The sequence below is a fragment of the Mus caroli genome, unplaced genomic scaffold, assembly GCF_978045245.1.
Source record: "Mus caroli unplaced genomic scaffold, Mus_caroli_1 scaffold_17, whole genome shotgun sequence".
NCBI lineage: Eukaryota > Metazoa > Chordata > Mammalia > Rodentia > Muridae > Mus > Mus caroli.
In genome coordinates, this window is record NW_028227272.1 from 39,193,780 (window position 1) to 39,216,569 (window position 22,790).

Sequence of the window (22,790 nt, forward strand, 5' to 3'; positions counted from 1 at the left end):
TTCCATTTCTCCTTTGGTATCATATTGAATGGCTTCCTATACCAAAGATGCTTGCCTATAAGGGGTAAAGGCTTTATGTAGGCACCAGCTTGACTTCTCCATATTAAGTGAGTTATACAGGTGTTGTCTTCAGCAAGGGGGCCTTGCTGTCACTTTATGGAGAGCGATATATAATCTTGGCAACAACCTGGGTTGTTTGTTGAATTAGATGTAAGCTATTCGCAATACTGAGTGTTTCACTTGTTGACAAGAAATACCCAGCTAGACCTGTTGCTTCAATTATTTGGCAACTTTGATTAATTCTATTTTAACTTCTAAACTACTTTTAATTCATGATTTGTTGTCTGTAGTTTTCTATTTTGAAAATAAATACAATATATACTCATAACAGAAGTTTTTTTTTAATTCTGAAGCTACAAAAGAAAAAAATGAAGATCACATACCATCTCCCTCCTCATGGAGGACACCACTGAAATGATGTAAATGAGCATCTTGTGTAAGCATGTGTATTGTCCACAGGCTCTAGATCCTTCCCCACTTCCCACCTTGTCCAAGGCTGAGGAATGTCTCTGCCTTATGCAAGGCTGTGGCAGAGGCAGGGTAAAGAGCAGCTTTCTGCTGTCCTGCACTCCACCGTAGCATGCTCATGATACTTTCTGGTTCTAGCTACAAGGCTTACCTTACAAAACATTCCCCTGTGTTTCCTTTGCAACTCTCAGTAAGGGTCTCACTCAGGTTGGAGGACACCTACCTTCTCCCTCTATACTAAAGGGTTAGTATTTTCCCTTTTGTACATTTATTTCTTCTATATTTTAGAAAGTAAATTAAATTAATAAAAATTACTTGCGTTTTAAAAGGATTTTTTTTTTGCACTCTATTCATCATAGAACATTTGGGTTGTGGAGATTTGGTGATCCAACTGATGAGAATAATAAACAAGGCTCAAATGTTTCGTTCACATTTTATAACAATGTCAGTATTCACTTTAGTTGAAGTTTATTTATTCACTCACTGTGTGTAGGATTATAATATTTTGGTAAGTTTGCATCATTATCCTCTCCTCTAACCAGCTGCAGTTCTCTCCTGCTGATAGTCAACTATACAGAGAAAAGCCCTCTGAGATACTCAAAAGCAGAGTGTGGGATTCCATTTTGGTCACAGTCTAGTTAAGGGATGCTGACATCCTTTCTCAAATGTTGATGACGTGGTAGGAGTTCTCAGTCATTTGAATACTAGTTCTTCCTCATGGAAAGAACAGTCCTCTTATAACCTGGGCCCCCACAACTTCAGACCAAAGGTGGAGCCCAGTAGTCGGGGCCTTCCCTGGCCTGTGTGAGACCCAGATTTGGGTCCCAGCTCTGCAACAGCATAAATAAACAAGAACAGAGATGGAAGAGCCTGGGCGGTGAGGTTCAGGTCATTTTCTGGTTTGACCTGCTCTTGCCTAGACCCAGATTGATTCCTGATGATCCTCAGAGATCAATATTCTAGAAATATTAGCCACGAAGATGTATACAAATTGAATATCACACATGGAAGACATCAAAAGCTCTAACAATACAAGCAGGAGTCAGAGGGCACATGTTTTTCTGTGGCAAACGGCAAAATAATTACACTTGGAGGCAGAAGCTGCTAATCCCCAAAGCCCTTGAGTAGAGAGGAGAAGCCCGGGGGTGGGGGGGGGGCGGGAAACTAATAACTTCTAAAGTGTGGCTTTCAAAATCGAATTAATAAAAATGTCTCCCTTTTAAGCCACTATAATAATAAAGGTTTTATTTTTCAAAACCTTGACACACACAAAATGTCAGAGAACAAACCCCCACCAATTTCTACAGAGGAGCCTTGCCAACGTTGTGCTCTGGGGCCTGAGTGTCAGTAAAGGAAGGAGAGTGAAGGCTGAAGCCCCATCCCACTCTTTCCCCTTTTCTTTGGCCACCTTAGTGATTTACACCTCTTACATACCACTTTCAGGCAACTGGGAGACATAATCTCTGTCCACTGTGGACTGTCTCTACCAAGAAAATTATTAACTCTGACCCAAAAGAAAAAAAAGATGTCGATAAATATATGAAGTCAGCTACCAATGTGTTATTTTCAAACCTGTAGCAAACACTGCAGAACACTGGCCTTGCAGAAAGAGTTGTGCCCACAGATAACAACTGGTTATTCCCTATTCAAATACATCTGCGACAGGTAACAGATGAGATACCTATGTTCAAATAAAGTCCCTGGAATTATGACAACTGTGCAAACAACGTCAAGCCTAACACTGCTGCAGGACCCCCTCCATGTAAATAAGGATGACGGAATGCTGTGGGCAGAGGCTGTGGTCAAGAGCCAACCTATGCTAAGCTGCTTCTAACCTTTAAAGTCTTACTGTCTGATCACTGCCTCTGCTGTCAATACCCAACCCCCCCCATCCCCAAGAACTCAAAAGCAGTACAAGTGACAGACAACCTTTTCTGTGTCTGATAAGGTCTGCAAGTTCCCCGAGGTAACAAGAATGCTCCCTAACTAAAAGGAGTTTCCAGTGAAATATTCCAAAATGGTCACTTTAGGAGAAGATGGGGGGAAGGAGAAAGGACAGAGCAAGAGAGGAGAAGAAGAAAGAATACAAAGGAAGAGAGGAAGAGAGAGATCACAGAGGTTAAAGGAAGAGTAAGCTTCCTGACCTCCGACCTTTTCCTTCTCTGCCTTCTGCCACAGTCTCAGGAGTTAAAAAGTCAGCCTTTGACAACACTGATGTTTGTTAATGCTGGAACATTCTTGGTTCTAGAATGCCCCAAAGTTTTGTCTGTTACCTGACTGCAGATGTCTCTGTTTATAGTTCTAGCCTGCTTCTCTGTGCTCTGTTCTTAAACACATTTTCAGAAGCAAGACCAGTATGTAGGAGGAAATGTCCAGGCAGGCAGTGGTGGTGCATGCCTTTAATCCCAGCACTTGGGAGGCAGAGGCAGGTGGATTTCTGAGTTCGAGGCCAGCCTGGTCTACAAAGTGGGTTCCAGGACAGCCAGGGCTATATAGAGAAACCCTGTCTCAGAAAAAACAAACAAACAAACAAACAAAACAGAAAAGTCGGAGTCTGTGGATATATTCTCCTGAAGGATCCAGGGATACTCCTGGCAATACAGTTTTTGTCAAGAATGTAAAACAACATTTCACTAGAGAAAAGGATGGAATATAGGCATTATGGATCAGATTTAAAGACTTGACTATAATAATGGGGAGGTCTATTTTAAAGAGTGACATTTCACACCAGCTCCATCCAACTAGAGAAACTACAAGCCTTTTCACTCACTGTTGCCACCTGGTGGACAGAGGTGATACTTTCCAAAGGCACCTAGGAACATGACCTAGTGTGACCACAAGATGGCAGGACATAACCAAGTTTTCAAACAAACTCAGCATCAGACAGTTTTTCTTCCTTCCTCAGAGACTACTAATCAGCCAGAATAGGATGAGTTGGAAATAGTTGTACAAATATCACAAGTCTATCACATTTTCACAAAGAAAAATCGAAGTTAGAATTTTAAGATCTTTACTGTTTCAAAAAGAAATCAATTTATGGCCGCAAAAGGAAGGAATGGCTATAAAATGTAACTAGGCATTCAGTTTATCTTTTAAGCACTAGTAGATACACATTCAAGCATTTTTGCACAGTTACCTCATGGAGTTAAATGTGTGGGAGTGTTTCAAGATATTTCTTGTAATTCTCTTTAATGGAAGAATAGAGAATTGTTCCCCCAACACATTCATTTGGAACAAACAGATTCTCACCCAAGCCTGTGTCAGTGGGTTCCTGTAAGCATACTGCCAACTGCACCCTAAGGAATTTGTTGCCCAATTAGCCTCCTTCCTATCTGGTTTGCATGTGCCAAGGTCTCCTAATGTTTTGCCCGTCGTATTGTTGGCACATACGCTGTGTGGCTTTTTAATCAGGGTATCTTTCTTCCACTACAAAAATTGCACTAATAATCCTCTCTAGAAGGATCCCACCACAAGATGGTAACAACAACCCTTACTGAATTGTGTGCTAGGTGCAAGGGGAGCTCACTGGGTAATGATGTAATCCAGGGAGCAGGTTTATCTGGGCCATATTCATTAAACTTGTGTACAAATGCTAAGACCAGGGCATAGGAAGGTTAAAGAGGTGTCTCTTAGCTTAATCAGAGTCACTGCCCTGCCTGTCTGCCCTGAGCATTTGCTTAAACTTCTTCCCACAAAGCCGGTGCACAAGATTTAGCAAAGAAAGGAAAAGAAAAGGTCATAACTCTATTCTTCAAAAAGGTCTCCTCTAGGTCTAGAATTTTTGGGTAAGTAAGCAGCTGCCTCCTAAGAAGAAATGTACTCCATGTTTCTATATGAACTTACAGTGTAATGTATTTGTTGACTGGACCAGCTATAGGTAATGTTCTTCACATAGAAAAGGGTCTGAGAGATGCTGGTGTCTCTGGGCATCCTTAGACGTTCTCCATGAGCAGCACCAGATATCATAACCAAGAGAACATTCAGAGCGATTCATGCTAAGGCTAAGCAGTTCAGGGAAACCATTGTACCTACAAACATGGGGACAGGGTGGCTGGCGTTAGTTTTGCTAGTGATGAGGAAGAGCCAAACGTTTGTGAGTTTCAGACACTGGGACAACCATGCCTTTCTTTATAACTGTCCTAATGATGCCAGGAAGTGTTATACCGTTTGAGAGACTCTCCGTGAGAAGTGGACACATGGAGAAGTATGCAAGGAAGGGCATGAATAGGTTATCAGGAATTGTGGTGACTTTTCAGGCATGATTTCAAAGAGCCGAGCCCAGTCTGCTAAATCAGGTTCCCAGTTTTCTGTTTCAGAAGCAATGGGAGCTGTGTTTATTCTTCTCATGTTTTCATGTGCATTCAGAATGATTGCCATGCACAGGACTACAGTATCACATAATAACAGGCACAGACTTTATGAAGTCAGAGTCCAAGGGGGGGGGGCTGACAGCTGTCCATCAAAGCATCAGATAAACACATTGGAAATCAAGATAGAGATGAGTGTAATAGAAAATAAAAGGACCATACATCATTAAGGAGACCAAGAAAGACTCCTCGCTGGAAGTAATATCTCCATTCGGAAGGGTGACTAAGATGCTACTACAGAAGCTATGGTACCCCGGGAGAGGGGATCTGGTTCCAGGGAGCAGAAAAGAAAGGTGGGGAGATGGCAGATGTTTACAAGATTAAACAGGTAGGATTTGTGAGGAGAGCCACAAATACCAAACTACAGATTGAGTGTTTATCCTCAAAGACACACCTCCCCCCACCACACACACACACACACACACACACACACACACACACACACGACTGAAAGAAATGGAAGCTGAACTGTAAGATGGCAGAGGTTCTATAATAAAGAGCTTCTTCATTTTACCTTTTCTGCTAGTTTGTGTTACTCAGTCTTCAGATCTGATCCTGTAGTCCTGCTGGTCATAGAGATAAATATCTGGATCTCACTGCCGGTATGGACTCCCATAGCTAATCAATCACTTAGTTGGTCTTGAAATAGAAAATGGTACCCTACAGAAATTTTACTTGTTTACTTCCAAAGGTAGTAAGTCCTTTGAATTATTTGGCAAAGACACTTAAAAGGAAATCCAGATATTTAAGCAATCTAATCTCATTCAACCTTGACATTGATTAACACGTGCAGCAAGTGTTTGGAGAAAGTTCCTATATCTAGTGGTCCTGGCTGAGGACTGGATTCAGTGGTGAATAAGCTATGCACTGTGGATGCCCTTCGGAGACAACCAGTAAGCAAATGAGGGAATCAAACCAGGAGGGGCTTTAATACTGCTTACCCCAATGCTCAGTAAAAGAATGCCGAGGATCAGAGAGCAGTGACTTCGAGGAATTGACGGGGCAGTCCTATAATGGTGGCTGCAGTGAATGACCGAACAGTATAGAAACCTAGGGGAACATTTCTAGTAGATGATACAGCAACTGTGAAACTTGGAGTAGGAATGGACGTGGTTGTTAGGTAAGGAGTTAGATAAGGCCAACTGGTGAGAGTGGGGTCACGATAAGGCTGGGGATCAGACACATTCTATGGTTGCATACAGTGCAGTCCAGATGACGTTCACACTCCATGCTGGAGCCCCTCTGCTTGTCTAATGGCAGAGCACGTAACGTGGAGATTCAGTAGCTGCCATTCAGTTTTTGTTCCTAGCAGTTGCTCATTTAGTCTAAGAAGAGTCTCTTTCTGCCTGCCTGTCCCTCAGTCTCCATCCGCCGTTTCTCTTACTGTCCTGTCCTCTACCTGCCTTCCTCTTACCCCCTTTGAGTGGAGAGTAACAACTACCCTCATGTTTATTCTCAATTGATAAAGCCTTTTTTTTATTTGTTTTTGTTTTTGCTGAATGTTTCTTTTTTAGAAATTGGCACCACCGTGCACTTCAAGCCAAAAGGTATGGTTGCTGTTTATAAAACCTTTTAGACATTAGTTAAAAATCCACAGCCATATAGTGTGGCCTCATGCACCTGAGTTTGCTTTAGCATTGTAATTTGTGATAAAAAAAATTTCAATAAGACAGTTGGCCATGGTTTTCCACAGGTCGTGAACTTTCTTATTAATAAAGGGTCCACCCCCTGACCCAAGGCCCCTGCCTGGTAGAACTTTTGACAGTGACTCACTTTAACATCCCTCTTCCATCCCTTCTGCACTTCATCTTAAGCGGCTGTGGTTCATTCCACAGATCTCACTTTATAGAAAGATCGATACCCAATACCAAAGCTTTCAGAATTTTACAGTCACTTGTTGACGATTCAAGTAAATACATTGACAAGTTGTGACGCCTACATCAGACACAACAGCTAAACAGCAACCCATGAAATGAAGTGCATACGCAGTTGACATTTCCACCCTGCCTCTGTTCTCTCAGTTCCTGAAGTCTCACTTACTATAACTTACCTGGACAGCTGGATCCCTAGAAGAGGTTATTCCATGATTTCCATGCACTCCCGCCAGCCATGTGGCACACAGTCTACATTCTTATCTCTACAAAGACAGGGCAAGCTTGCTGAGGCAAGCAACCTCACCTTGTCCGTCCCAAGACAAGTACTAAGGAAGCCGTGAGGAGACCAGATGTCACCGTCGTTCATGCCCTCCTGGTCATCACTTGACTGTAGGTCGTCTCTTATGAAAATAGCTTTCGGGCTGGAGAGATGGCTCAGAGGTTGAGAGCACTGGCTGCTCTTCCAGACGACCTGGGTTCAATTCCCAGCACCCAACATGGCAGCTCACAACCATCTGTAACTCCTCTTTCAGGGGATCTGAAACCCTCACACAGACATACGTGCAGTCAAAACATCAATGCATATAACATAATAATAAATTATTTTTTAAAAAAGAAAATAGCTTTCTTTCTAATTCACGAACTGTGTGATGATCATGACTGTCACCAACAGTAGAAACCTATTGTGGGGGGGCAGGGGGATTAATGCCCTCCAGCATCCAAAAGCCACAGAGGTTTTATGGTTGCTCAGACCTATGCCCTTTTTGTGGTCTATCTTTATAGGTCATCACTGTCTCAGCATATAAGAGGTAACCAGGAACATATCTTCTTTGAAGCAAGAAGACATAAAATATTAATACGCTCTTTAGCGCTTTTCTCCCCAATAGTATGATTAAAAACTTATCCATTAATTTGTCTGGTGACACAGGTGAAACCTCAGGACTTTGATGTGGGTGATGACATCAGGTATTATTCAAATATCATATTAAGGTATTAGGTGTGTGATATCTTAAGTTTTCCATAAATGATGTGGGAAACTATTTGATATTTTTTGTGTTTTTGTTTTGTTGTTTTACTTTGTTTTGTTTTGTTTTGCTGAGTCAGGGTTTCGTGTAGTCCAGGCTAGCCTTAAACTCGTATGTACAAAGTTGATCTTAATCTCTTTACCCTCCTGCCTCCACTTTTCAAGCACTGGGACTATGATCATGACTGCTTTGAGGAGAAAGATGTACTGCTCTTAACGTTATCACAAGAGAGTTTCAGCTGTCCAAAATACCACTTTGCAGAGGATAAAGATAGTTAATGGGAGAGGGAGCAGGCATTTAAGGTCTAGTCTCAGCTTCCATAGGCTTCAAGCCCCAATTCACACGGAGGAAACTGTACTAACAGGACATAGACAGCAGGTGGCGCCAGAGACAGCATGATTGCACTTGCCTTCAACATGGCTTCCGAGGTCACCAACACAGGCAGAGCATACAGATCAGAAATATTTTGGAGATTCTGTAGATTGTCAAACCGCCATTATTCGACAGATTTTTTTCCTAAATTGTTTAGATTTTTGTTTTATTTTTTTAGTCAATTCCATCAGTCTTTAAGAATTCCAAAAATATTTTTCTTTTGTATAATTGAAACACAAACATTAATACTGATCCCGATCTCTCATTGGCTGCAATGGACACCAAGGGATCATTGCGGACATGGTTAAAGACGATTTTAAATAAATCCAGTCACAATGGGGGGGGGGGGAAGGAAACCATCACTGATCTGTGCATTAAAAAGTGTCGCCAAAATAGATGGCTGAAGAAAAACACTTTGTGAAATCTTTGAGTCTTTATGAAAAAGCAAAACGATGATCTCAGAATCCTCCATTGGATCAGCAGGAGAGAAACTTGCCCCCCCCCCAAAAAAAATCCCTTTCATTAATTTCAGGATATTTAATAAACTTTGCCATAAATCCAGGTTTTGCCCTTTTACAAGCATGGTCATGAAAAGATACAATTTAGTACTCATCTTGGCAGGGTCCTTTAGCTGATTCGGAGAACCTTGGAAATGTTAATTTCCGATTTATTATTTTGCTGCAGGTAAATTTTGCCTTTACTCTAATAAGCCTTAAAAGCCTCCAGCCAGTACAGGCTCAGTGGCTCAGTGGGCAAAGTCACCTGCTGCCAAGCCAAAGGACCCGAGTTTGGTCCCCAGGACCACATGGGCAAAGAGGAGAATTAGTTCCCCTCTGGCCACACACATTCGATGACTTGCACACATATACAAACATAATACACACATAATAAGTAAGATCGTTTGCTTGTTTTTGACTTAAGCCTGATCCAAATTACAAATATCTTTGATTTGAGTTGGTATTTCATTCATTTCTGATACCAAAATTTCTGTGTTGTGAATAATATAAGGAATGGTTACCAAGTACCACACATGCCAAAATGTGTGTGTGTTTATAATGCCCACATAGCTATGGTAAAATATCCTGGTGTGATTGTTCTTTGTGATATGAAAACCATGTAAGAAGCTTTTGAACTGTGTACCTATTTGCCTGCACCTAAGGCTAAATTGTGTTTGCAGACTTGTGCTTTCGTGATAGCTCTCAGTATATGCAAGCACTTGCTGAGCGTGGCCATCTGGCACAGGAACTAAGATTTATCATTTGCATTTCAGCAAATAAGCAGAATTTCATAACTAGGAACTAAAACATAATTAATGATTCGGTGGATTATGCTTCCCTGAACTAGCCATTCACTGGAGTAGTCTCCTACACAGTCGTATGTATCTATAATTGCATACCTAACTTGTGATAATTCCCCAACTGTTACCCATTTACAGGATTCCTCGATTCTGTTTATTTACTCTCAAAATCAATTATGGCAAGAGCAAACCACATAGGCTCATTAAATAACTATATGAGAGAACTTAATAAATAATAACCGATAGAGGCAAAGGTATCTTTACCAGATGTATACAATGAACTTCAGATGTATAACAAGACTATCGGGAATAAAATTAAAAGCTATTGACACATGCATAGTAGGAATTCCTGTTACAACATAGAGTAACATGTGAAAGTAGGAGTTAGCTTGTATTGTGTATTGCCAATAATACATGCATGTGTCATATATGTATAGATTTATAGGGGATGTAAACTTCCCTATGTGTGAGAATGGGTGGATAGGTGGTAGAGGACACATAACTAGGCATGCATACACATTAACAAAAATGTTGATTTTAACGTATTTATCTAGCTTCCTAGGAATATACAATATGCTTTTCAATAACAGAACTCTTGCTTCCTACCATTTGAATAAGATGTTAAGGCCAGTTCAGTTCTCTTAGCTGTCTGTAGATACCATTCAATCCTATGATGTCAGGGAAACAATATAGCTTGTCCTAGTACTAACAATGAGACTACAGAAAGAAGCAAATCAGGCTTTTTTAGAGCATCCATTTCATACTAGAGCAAAACACAAATCATTTTTGGCATATGAGACCTTCATTTTTGTACAGTTTTTCTTCATTCTGAAAGCCTTGCTGGTACACTTACACTAATACAGACAGCCACTAAAAAGATACAAGAGAAAAGCTTTGCCACCAGGAGAGGAGCCTAGGGAGGCTGAGAGTCCGGGCATCCAGAAAGTTTGGCGGAGGAGAGGAGAAGCCCAGAGAAGACTTTGCATGAAGTATCAGGACACCTAGGCGTCAGAGAATGGTGAACAACCACTGCAGATGCTTTGAACCTCAACCCTCCTGAGACTGGACCTGAAGGTGGCTGGGGTGTCCCTTCTTACTATGACACCATAGACATTCAGGAGATCACAGAGTGAGCCGACTAGAATTACTAGATATTTAACTTGTTTATTCTGGTTCCATGGCTTTTTACCAGACAAAGCTCATTTTGCATACGCGAAAGGCTCAAAGTTTGCATATGTTCATATTTTCATATTAAGCAATAGTCTGTGGTACTCCAGCCAAAATATCAGACTTTTTAAAAAATACACTGTCTCCATCTTCCAGTAGTTTTTTTTTTTTTTTTGTCTAGAATTAGCATTGCTTTAACCAGAATTTCACCCACCAAATGTATAACGGAGACACTGCCGAGGTTCACTACCACAGCTCGCCACGTGGTGGCGACAATGACTCTGGAGTCAGACACTAAGGTTAAATCTGATGAGCTGATAAGCGGTGGAAATGTCACTGTGGATGCAATTCTCAGTTCCTTCTACATTTTTCTGGAAGGCAGTATTTGTTACAGCAAGCACGCAGTTGTGCACTTATATTTATAATGTCATGAACAGAACACGCAACGTGGTTTATTGTGGCGTCTTACAGTTGTTGATCGGTTCTGTTCTACTCTTCCTGTTGCTTTAGCTCTAGACGCCCAGCATCGTTTAGGAAGCCATTCTTGACTTCAGTAGTTTTCCGTGCTACACTCTCTGCAGTCTTACACATTTTAAGCAGTTTGCTGAAACGACATAGACTAGAACATGCTTCCGTTGTAATTGTAGGACATCGGTTTTACACACACAGAGTCTGCATACTTGGCCCCTAAAGTTTCGGTGACCCACAATTACAGCCCTGTCAGCTTCTATTCTGAGTATCATTGTCTAAGGCTAAGTAATCATAGCCTTAAAGTCACTGTCTCTTCGGTGGGGGACAAATGGTTGTTATTGTTGTTGTGTTTTTGTTTTCAATGAAATTTAAATACAGCCACATGAAAAGAGGAAATGGGACCAGAAGTGTGCATGATGAGGTCGTAAGTAAGACCTCCCATTTCTGCTATAGTATTACTAGCTCCAGAAGCACACAAATCTGCATTCCTCTCCTCTCCTCTTCACTCACTATCCCCTCAAACCCAAACCCATCTGCCCCACAATCTGTCCTCATTGACAACCTGAGTGACCCAGAGTGACGTTGCAAGGATCAATTCCTCCAGGTGAGGTCCATTCTCAATTGCCCCAGGTTTTAACCTGCCCCTGATCCTCCACAATTTGGCCAGATTTGTTGCCTTTGGTTTTCTTCTTCGTTCTAAGATGATAACTTTCAGTAGGAGGACCTTTGCTTCTTCGTGAGATTATAGAACTTTAACCGTGCTAAGGGAGCCAGGCATAAATGCTACTTTATAATAGTCCCCGCCCACCCCCGTTAAAGGATAAACTATCCTGCCTCTCACCTATGAAACAAAGAAGTTGGAGAGTGATGACCGAGTCCTTCTGAGATTGATGTAGCTACTGTTATACATTTGCAGGGAGAACTTATGTTGGGCTCCTGAAGGTTCAACATCAGTGCTTGGAGTCTTAATCACAGTGATGGCTTCGCTGCCATCATGTGAAAAGCATGGGAGAGGAGGGTAGCTGAAAACAGTCATGGCAGGCACCCTAAGCAACTTCTCCAGCAGGAGTAGCTTCATGTTTAAAATAACTTAGAGACTCAGAGAGAGCAGAACTTAAAAGATGGGTCCAATCACGAGACATCAGTGCCAGGCCACGCCTTGCCTCTTGGCCATGCCTTGCCTCCTGGCCATGCCTCGCCTCTGATGCCACCTTTATTCAACTGTCAACGGCAGAAAATGCTCACACACATTTTCTCTCTCTCTCTCCTTTGCTCTGCAGGACCCGGGTCGGTGAGAGGAATCAACGGATCCGTCAGTCTGGCCGTACCACTGTGGCTGCTGGCAGCGTCCCTGTTCTGCCTTCTCAGCAAATGTTAATAGAATAAAAATTTAAAAATAATTACAAAAACACACAAAAATGCGTCACACAGATACAGAGAGAGAGAGAGAAAGAGTGCAAGATGGGGGGGAGACTATTGTTTCACAAGATTGTGTGTTTATAAATGAAGGGGGAATATGAAAAATGAAGAAAATACAACACTAAAAACAGTTTTAAGATCCTTCAATAAAAATCTGAGTATAATTTAGGGTGGGAAAGCCTCTCCCCGATATGTGTCTATCTTCTAAGCAAATGACTACTGTGTAAAGATTCCATCATGCTAAGGACATCTGATGTTGTACAAATGAGACTATTCAAGAAGTACCAGATGGCTATTAAGTCCCCCCACACTTTAACCTTCCTTCATTCATTTTCATCTGTGGGGAAAAAGAAGGTCTTGCCTTTGGTGTTTATATTTCCATAATCTTTTTATTCTGTTTTTCATTTGAGCTGATGTGTCGCCATTTTGGACTATCAACGGAAACCTGTGTTGAGCCTTTCTCAGGCTCCCCTGCCTGGATCATCTCTCTTAACTTTTGAGAACATACCTTTTCCCCATCCAGTGTGTTCTATCCCCTCAGCACACCCATTCCAAATATTTCCCTTTTCTCTACCCCCACCTCCCTTTTGCCCCAGCAACCCAGAACACGAGTCACGCCGCAAACTTTAGGAAGTACCATTTTCATCTTCTCCACAGTGCGCGTGCGTGTGCTCAAGTCTCTCGCTCTCACGTAGATGTACATGTGTGCGAGCGTGTATGTGTCTTTCTCTAAAGCATGCCAGGGGAATGGTCCATGTGTACATAGACCCATTGTGCTGTAGATACTGTCCTGCACTGTAGTTGTGAGGTGCGGCTGTCACGAGTTGCTGGGGGAGACAGGCTGGGTGGGAGGCCAGGAGCAGAATTCCTCCCCCTTTCATGGCCGTCACATGATATCCGTGTGCATTCAAAACCAAGCTGTGCTCCTTCTGAGGGCAGGACCCCATACCCCTCCTGGTCTCATTTTCAGAACCCAGCTGGGAGTCACTCAGAATATCACTGTACATGAAAGTGCCTACTATCAATGGGGTGAGCAGACAGGGAACAGACCCCTGACCTGCATAATATCACCTAGGGGAGGAAGATGGTCTCTGATTTCACTCTCAGTGTGTAAGCCTGGAGTATCCATCAGTTTCATAGCTTTCTAAAGGCTGAGCCCCACTGCAGAAAGGAGCCGTGTGTATTGAGCAAATCTCCAGAGACAAGTGGATATCTGAATGGTAGCCCCTCCTCCACCAAGGGAAGAGGAGCCCAAGATGACCCTAAGCAGACCTGCTTTGCCCCTTCACTAATCTTCAAGTAACACTGCATTTGCTCCATAATGCCCTTAATTGGAGATTGTTGGTCCAATAAAATATTGTGAATGAGACATGAAATTGACAGATGCCCGAGTCTTCTGTGGAGGCTGCTAAACCTCTAATGCAAAGTATTGGTCATCACAAAATAGGAAATCCAGGCTTTGTTCTCCTTTACGGATTCTTATCCTTGAGTTCAAGGCTAATGCTTTATGGGCTTCTAGCCCCACTGCTGATGCATGTGGCACCATTGCCCATAGAGGCCAGTCAATCCCCCAAGCCAGGCCACTGGGGCACTGATTGCACTCACCTTCCCTAACTCTGTTTAGACTTACATCTGTGAGCGTCCTCTTCACACTAACACTGAAAGCTGAGCTATTTGCTTAACCATAAGGAAGGTCTGAGCAATGTGGGATGAGTCCAAGCAGCAGTATGAGCATTCCAAAGCCCGACGTCATCACATCGCCAACAGAGTTGGCCTAGGGGACGTGTTACAGGAAGGCTGCCTCTCTGCATGTGGTGGTTTGTCTTTGCTAGGAAACCAGCAGCTACTTCCCCTTGAAACTGTATAGAAGCATCCAAAGTGATTCACCTTGGAAGGTTATTGCTGAGGTCATGACTCGATGTTATCTCACAGAGCCATGGCACATCAAGTTTTCTAACCTTTGAAATGGCTGTCACGTGATACAAAATGAAGGGAAAGAGGGAAGAATAGGAAGAAAAAGAAGAAGGAAGGAAAGAAGAAAAGAAGGAAGGAGGAAAGAAGGGGTAGAGGAAGGGAGGAAGGGGGGTAGGGAGGAAAAAAGGAATTTGAGCAGATTTATATTTCTTCTAGCAAATTACATCAGTTTATAAATCTGTCACATCCTATCTTCATGGTTTGCAGTTTTGACATGATCCAGAGGACAGACAGGGTTCAGGATGCATAAAAGTATTTATGGATGATCAAGAGATAGGATAGGGATTCCTATCCAAGAGGGTAGCTAGTAATACATAGGGGAGGGGTGCCATATTCCAACATGGTATATTGGCAATCATGGATTTCTCTAGAAGTCTAGTCCTCTTGTACTACAACTGAAGGATACGTGTTTGCCATGTTCGGAGCCCTCCACATCCTTAAGGAAAGTCTTAGAAGAGTGCATGCTGGTCTAGATAGAGGGAATAAGGAAGTGGGAGTTAATTCTGCATCATTTAGTATTAGTTTCCGAAAATGGATACCTGTGACATATCATAAGTTTTATAATGCACCTGGCCTTCAGGGTCCCCATCCTACTATAAGGACAAGCTCTGGGGTTTTGTCAGAGGAATATCTCCTTTGGAAAGAATTTCTGGTCATTCCAATACCATATATTCTTTTTGTTTTATTATAATGGCCCATAGAGCAAACAGCTAATGATTCTTTTACAGTGTGATGTTTGCCCATATCTCCAGCAAGATCTGAGGTTTTTTTTTTAAAGAATGTCTCTCCTCTATGGAGAAAACCTAGGTCTCACGGTAGGCCGCATAGGTTTTAGAATGTTGCTATGTCACATGCAGACCTGAGAAACTGTTCTTTGGAGCAAGATTAGAATCACTAGAGGGCCAGATGGCCTACACCAAGATGTCATACAATTGACAGAAAGATCCATCCACTGATCTCACTTGTTGGTAATCAAAGTACTGAATGCAAACAAGTGATTGGAACAAATAGGTAGCATGGAGTGAAGGGGTTGCATCCATAAACCGGGAACACTCACGGATTCCACATCCTTTGCATACAAAGTGAAAGTTATGCCATTCATAAGACAAAAGTTTAGCCTCAGCTTTCAGTTTAAAAAGTAGAAATTACCTTGACCTAGGGCAGGCCCAAAGAAGGATAGCTTTCCTGGATTCTACAACTGCAGAACTGTCTGTTCTCCTTGCAGTTGGTGATCAGAGCAACGCTGCCTCCTGAGAGGCACATTTTTCTTGTGACACTTAAAATCACTTTCTCCCAAAACAATGACAACTTATGGAAAAGTAGATGTGTTTTCTGTCTGGAAGGATTTTCCCCTTAGCTCTTGTGTTCTCTTCCAAGTCAGACAAATATTTTTCCCCTTACCATGAACTTTTTTTTGTTTGTTTGTTAAATTCATTAGACAACTGAGGCTATTCAAAGAGACCTTATAACAATACTCGTGATTTTTACGTTCTTGGAGGACCGAAACAAAAGTGTGTTTCTCCTCCAAAGATGGACTTTACCTCCTCTGCCTACAGAAACTAAACTCCTCAGCATGAAACTGCTTTTTAAGTCCTTTCTTCTCAGCCCACAGTCACAGGGTCCTCTCCGAGATGACTACCATGTGACATCTTTTATTGGCTAGTCTTCCTAAGGTTTTAATTTTGTTCTTTACAGGCTTTGGATTCTTTGTGGAAAAAAAATATATGTGTGTGTATGTATTGTTTTAGATCTTATCGTTACAAATGATATATTTACAACAATGTATGTATTGTAGGAAAACTTTAGAATGATGGTTTAAACTTAAAAGGAAGAGAGATATTGAATTTGGTTTATTTTTTTAAAAAGTGCTAGGCTTCATTTAGAAAAATGTGGATGCCTTTCTGCCCACTTTGTTACTTTTTGTTTAAAGGAAATTTGCTTAAGAGACCACCTGCTATCGGATTAACCATGTCCTCATGTTTTTCTTTATTCTCACAGATTCTCAGCCTAGATTTAGTCTTGGTTCCCCCTGTAAACTGCCAGTTTTTATAACAATGTAAGAGCAGTGTTACATTTGACCTAAAAAGCTATTAACACTCTGAAGACAAATAAACACACCAGAAAATAAAATGTGAGATAGACCCCAAGTTAAGAAACACAAACCTACTTTAGGAAATCTTTCGTGCTTAAGTTATTAAAAATGTTTCTCCTCCAGAGACTTAGTCTGCCCAAGTGATGTAAATTCCCCATTATGGTTGACATCATATCTGTAAACATCTCACTAAGTGCAAAATGAAGTTCGCATATACGTGCATGCCAGTGGGGAGGAAAGTAAGCCACCCTCGTTTGCATTTAGCTATGCTGCTCAAATGTCACCAACTTAACCTCAAGATGGAATTTGGTTTTGCCCACAGTGTATAGCACATTCTTCTTGGCGAGGTGGCTGGCGTTAAGCTTAGGTTTAGGTTTAGCATTCACGCCAGTGAAATGTTTATGGATATTGTAGAAAACTTATTTTAAAATCCTGATTTCTCGTCAGCGCATTTGCATACTGTGCTGATTAATAAATTAGGCACCAATCATGTGTAAATCAATGTAAATCACTAGTTTATGTACATAATATAAACTATGTAAACTTCATTTTTCATGCAGAGCCCAAGTTCAGCTAAACCTATAAATCTTAAAGAAAAAGAAGTCAAAATAAGAAGAACAAAAGCCAAAGCTCTTTGTAGGTCAGTGGTCTTAGAAGCAGGCCTGACATGGTTACAAATGTGGTTGCCTTAGCCAAAGGAAGCAGACACCCAGAACACTTAGAGGCACTTCTAGCCAAGGTCAGCTGGCTTTCTTTGCTCCTTCTGCCTCAGTGGAGATTCTTCAGCCTGACCCAACCAACCCTAGGTAAACGGAAAGAAAGAGGACTAGGACAGGAAGGACTCCTGGGCCCGGGTTACTGGTTTCTTGCCAGCTAATACATATTATATTGTGTCTTTATTTAAATAGCTCCAACAGGTTCACCAGTACTTACATGAACAGATTACTACACACTCCCCATTGTATGGACTGCTTTACACTTAACCAGACTCAGAAAATACCTTTGTCATCCTAATGTGAAATATATTATATCCTTGAGAAATATCTTGCTGAATCTCCCTGCATTGTTATTATCATTATTATTATTATTATCATCATCATTATCCCTGGCAGCCTTGTGGATCTACATGCCAATGGATCAAAAGTAAGGTACAGAGCCATTTGAATGAAAATGTCACTCCCAGGTGTATCTCGTAGCCTTTCTGAAATATCTGCTGATTTAACAGTGTCCCATAGACCTTTACTTTAATCAAAACGACTGACAGACTCATCAAGAGAGATGATATGAATGTCATACCAGACTATTGTAGAAAGAGATTTCACACTGAGGCTTACATTCATCTACCAAGGACAAAAGGCATCTGTAACATGAAAGGTGTGTCAGGATTGGAGTCAAGAAAATGGGGCTGTTGCTTTGGGTCTCGCCACACAAAAAGCTGTGAGATGCTGACGCAGGCAAGTTAATTCCAGTTCCTGAGTTTTTAGTTTTCTCATCTGGAAAGTCAAGAATTCAAATGACACTTCCTGGTCTCTCCCACCTCTAAACCCTCTGATTCTGACTATGAATTAAAATTCATTAAATGCTGCCACCCACGAAGAGCTATTTGCTGGTCTCTGGTTTTCTCTAAACCCACCCACCTCTGTCTCCACAACATAGCACCTTCTAGAACCACAGGGGCTCTGGACCAATTCTGTGTCTCTTTTCTGAGCAAAATTTCTTAGAGATACAGAGGAAAGGCATTTTCATATTAAAGCGAGGGCACCGAAATAGCTGAGGTGGCTTCCTTGTTCGTAATATTGGGAAATGTAACAGTTGAACTGTAGCCCAATAGCCTTTCATGGGTAGGAAAATGGCCAGATTGGGCATTATGTACGTAACAAATGAGGAAGTTGCACATGTGAGAGGAAATATCAGCTTTCTCTTATCCTTGGCCAAGTGCTTCATTATGGTAAACGTGTGTCACTGGGCATTGTTGGCTGGTCCCAAGCAAGTTCAAAAAAGGCTGTTTTGTGAAAAACAGGCAAGAGAAGGGGTTTCTTACAGGCATTTCTTGAAACTTGACTAATAAATAAATAGACTGTGAGATTGACCAAGTGGTTACAGAGAGGCCTCTCTATCTCTCTCTTTTTTTTTTTTAACAGCTTGAATTGGTACAGTTTAAAGCAGCCATGAGTGAAAGAGGAAAAAAAAAAGCCTATCTGGGAGGCAGGGTTAAAAAGAGAGTGAGAGATGTAAAAGCTAAAACCAAATGTGAAAGTTAAGTTTCCGGAAAGGGAGGTCAAACAAGAACAGTTGCTGGAGCAGTAAAGGAGGGACTGTTCTGTTGGGCCACATACTGAGCAGCCTCAGCGCAGGTCCACTTGTGAGTCCCACTCTGTCTTCACCATTCAGCTCAACACCTTGTCCGGTCACCTTTTCATGAATCTTCCCAAAGAGCACAAAGAATAGGGCTCTCCTGGACACCGAAGAGCAGAGTTCACTCATCGTCACCTCCAGCGTTAGGTATCACTGTTTAGATGAGGATGCGCAGTGGGTTTATGGTACTCTGGACACTCTGTAAGGGGGAGAGAGACCCGCCCACCCAACACCTCCCCAATCCCATCGATCTTTCCTAGGCACAGCTTTTTGGATGGTGCTCGTGAGTCCACCGGACAGCTACATTCTTCCCAAAACAACCCCCGCCCACCTGTGTAATATCTAGGCACGGTAAAAATCTGCTTCTTGCAATTGAAGAAAATCCACGGAGCTAGCTTCCTGGCGTACCACAGCAACCCTTGCCATCCGTCAGGATCCTCTTTGAACTCCCTTACCTAAGTCTTTGCTCTTCACCAGAGTATGAACACGGTTCATCCTGGTGAACTTCGGCCACGTTCTGCTCCCTAAGTATTTGCTGGGAGGGGGGAGGCTAAAGGGAGGAAATAAAAAGGGGAGGGAAGGATACCTCCCACTTCTCCCCAGCCCTGCTTCACCCCTCCCTTTCCATTTGCTCTCCTGAAGGTTGTATAAATCCTGTTCTTGGTTAGACGTCTCCTCATTAACAGTGTTATATACATATAAATATATATATAAAATATATTCCTTTTTCCAGCCCTGTAGACATGAACTGATCTTCCCTTGATGATATAAAAACATGGCCATTTTCTGGTTCAGTTGATTTGTCGCTCAAGTTACTTTATTTTTGTTTATTGGGTGGATATTTTTTCCCTGAATACTAGCTCTGTGAAGGAAAGTAAAAAAGCGCAATGTGTGTAAAAAAAAAATTAAAATTAAAGAAAAGCCTTTTTTTTCCTTTTTAAATGTATTTAAATTCTGGTTCTCTCTTCTGTTACTTTACACGTATGAATGCTCTGCTCTTCTGTGATCTTAAAACAAAATGAAATAAACGTGAAAAGGAGATGTGTCTTGGTTGACCTGAATCCACGTGATCTTGCGGTTGGCTGCCCTGTTTCTCGAAGGCTCTGGCGAATGGCTCGGGAACCAGAGCCAATGATAGCAAACACCAAACATGGGAGAGGTAGACAAAATACTGGAAAATCGCTGCAAGCAAGGCTTTCTAACAGTGCTTCCTCTGCAGAAGTGAATGCACTATTTACCATAATTGTCTTCCCTGAAGAGAAGAGAGAGAGAGAGAGAGAGACAGACAGACAGACAGACAGACAGACAGAGACAGAGACAGAGACCCCTGATATTTTGTTTTCCTCTGTCTTCCTTTAGGGATAATGAAAAAAATATGGGCAGATTACCCAGAGGGAAGCAGCAGAGGAGGGAGGGGTCAAACAGCTCCTGAGTAAGAACTGGGGTTGGTCTTTGGGCTGTGACCTCAAGAAGGCATCTTGTCCTTTCATTAAAGTCTCCATGTCTGGAGTTCTCTTTCAGGGTTAGCTTTAAATGAGACCCCCAAGTGACCTTCCAAAGTCATCTATTATTTCTACTTATGAAAATACGGTGTGCTCTCCATCCTCAATTCAAGAGATAGTCACAGCATCTTCCCAGCATCCTTACAGCATTGCCTTGGGTCAAACAGAAGCTAGCAAGAGAAAAAGAAGAACTAGGCAGTTTACAGTTGAATAAAACCTAAGCTGGCTAATTGTTTATTGAAATGACCGAGAGGGTCCGTAGTTTGTTTTTCGGAGTCCAATCAGGTGAGAATGGATCCTAACGTTGCTCCTTCACGGGGCAATGAAGGAGTAAGCTCTTAAATGCTCAGCTCCCACAAAACGAAAAGGATCTCAGGAAAAAACAAAAGCAAAAACAAAAACTTGTCCTTCTGCCTTCTGATTCAAGAAGGCAGCAGAGAGATGCAGTCTCTACATATTTAAATTTCATTTTTAAAAAAAAATGTCATAAAATGCCCTCTATAATGAGTTTATCAAACTCAGGGTTAAAGATTCAGTACTCAAACAAGGATGCCTTGGTTCACACACCAGCTCGAAGTTTGGGGGGAAATGATGAGCTTTAGTTGTGATCAGCTGACTGCACGGCACTGGGGGATGAGTGGTTCTGGCTGAATCTCCAGGCTCCGTAGTATGCAAGCATGATTAGAAGGACTCAGGAAAGCCTTAGCTCAGGATTTTATCATTGCAGAAGAGAACGCACAGAACCAGTCAAAAGGAAGATCTGCACAATCCTGCAGATGAAGGTACGTTGACCCTGCTCACGGTGTGAGGCACCAATACTCTCCTCACACATGGACATATTCTCCACCAGTGAAAGTCAACTGAGTTTGGGTGTCCGAAATGTATTAAGTGTGTTGCTCCTTCTAAGAATCCATTACATAGGTATGGGAGACTGCTCTCTGGACACATGCTGGAATGCAGCCTCCAAGTGTCTATGGTCCAGAGGTCGGGCTGTTACTGTAACCCACAACGATACTGGCCTAATTACCTCAGTTCTAGCATGGCCATCCTCCAGATGCTCATTAAAATAAACCATCAGGTGTGCTCCAAAAGGGTCCAACATCAGTAATGAGGAAAAGAACAACTGTCTGTCACATGAAAGACCCTAAAGACCCCAGGACCTGACAACAGGGTCCAGTCAACCATTATTATTATTATTATTATTATTATTATTATTATTATTGTTGTTGTTGTTATTATTATCATTATTAACTTTGCACTAGCCACTTTTGCAAAAATCATTTGGAGCCTTTAAATTTTCTCAGATGATGTGAGGTTTTATTCCTTTAATCCACAGAATCATCGGGGTTTGAAAGCAAACACCCCCTTGAATATTTGTGATCACTATAGGTTCAAAGGGAATTCTGTGATACCGCTGCCTTTACATGCACCTGTTTAAAAACAAGTTTAACACAGAGTGTGAGAACTGTGGGTTAAGAGAGTCTGTGAACCTCAACTCCTGAGGGAGGGCCTGATCTTCCTCTCTTATGATGCTCTTAGACTGATGCTAAGTCTATAGTTTGAGCTTAACAATTGTCAAAGTACCATCAAATATTGTTCAGTTCCTCCCACAAAGTTGGTACCTGTGAAACTTGTTTTTTATCAGCCAGTCAGGTCATCACTGTAGGAGATTCCTGAAACCACAGCTACGAAACAAAAGATCAATCCTTCCCTGTCCTACAGAACACATGGAGAACACAGGAAGCCGTAATCCATCTATATGAAGAATCCAAAGCCGTCTCTCCACTTTGCCTCTTGAATTATTTTCTTTTTCCCTTAAACTAGTCAAAGCTTTGTTCTGATAAAAGGATACCAAATTGATGAAGGTCTGAGAGCCAGGAATTGTGTCATGGAACATGTACTGGGAGATGTTGCCTCAAGTAAGCAACTCTCTCAGATCCAACATTTCTCCAGAGGGCTGACTAGTTCTTGAGTTTTCAAAATCATGACATTTGTTCATTTATTTTCTCTAAGGCAAAGAAAAACGTTAACTATTCTCTCTTTATTTTGTATTATTCTGGGTTTCCCTCCTTATCTTTGCTTGCTATTCACACCAAAAAGCCTCTGGCTTCTTTCTGGCAATAAAGAATTTTTTGCCTATTTCCCAAAACAAAAACAAAGAAAACCTCTGAGTTTCTGTCTACCCAAAGAAGACAATTCCCCAAGGATGCACAAGTATCAGAAGTAACTCTAACCAGAAATTCAAGAATGGAGAAAATGTTAGATAAAGGGAAACTGAGATTACAGACCTGAGTAGCTCCTGTGTGAGTCACGTGATGCTACCAGGTCAATGCAGGACAGTCTCGGC

At 41.8% G+C, this 22,790-nt stretch overlaps 1 protein-coding gene across 5 annotated transcripts in view; it reads left to right on the forward strand.

The window, feature by feature from the left end:
• Window positions 1-12,698, forward strand: part of Lsamp (limbic system associated membrane protein) — a 2,143,093-nt gene extending 2,130,395 nt beyond the window's left edge. For 3 of the 5 annotated variants that reach the window (XM_085832472.1, XM_021184809.3, XM_085832474.1), the window contains one exon: window positions 12,382-12,698. In XM_085832472.1, coding sequence (XP_085688598.1) covers window positions 12,382-12,479 — 98 coding nt within the window. In that variant the 3' untranslated portion in view covers window positions 12,480-12,698. Of the gene's footprint in view, window positions 1-6,409; window positions 6,443-12,381 lie in introns of all 5 variants that reach the window. The other 2 variants (XM_021184808.3, XM_085832473.1) reach the window with 1 other exon arrangement.
• Window positions 12,699-22,790: the final 10,092 nt, after the last annotated feature.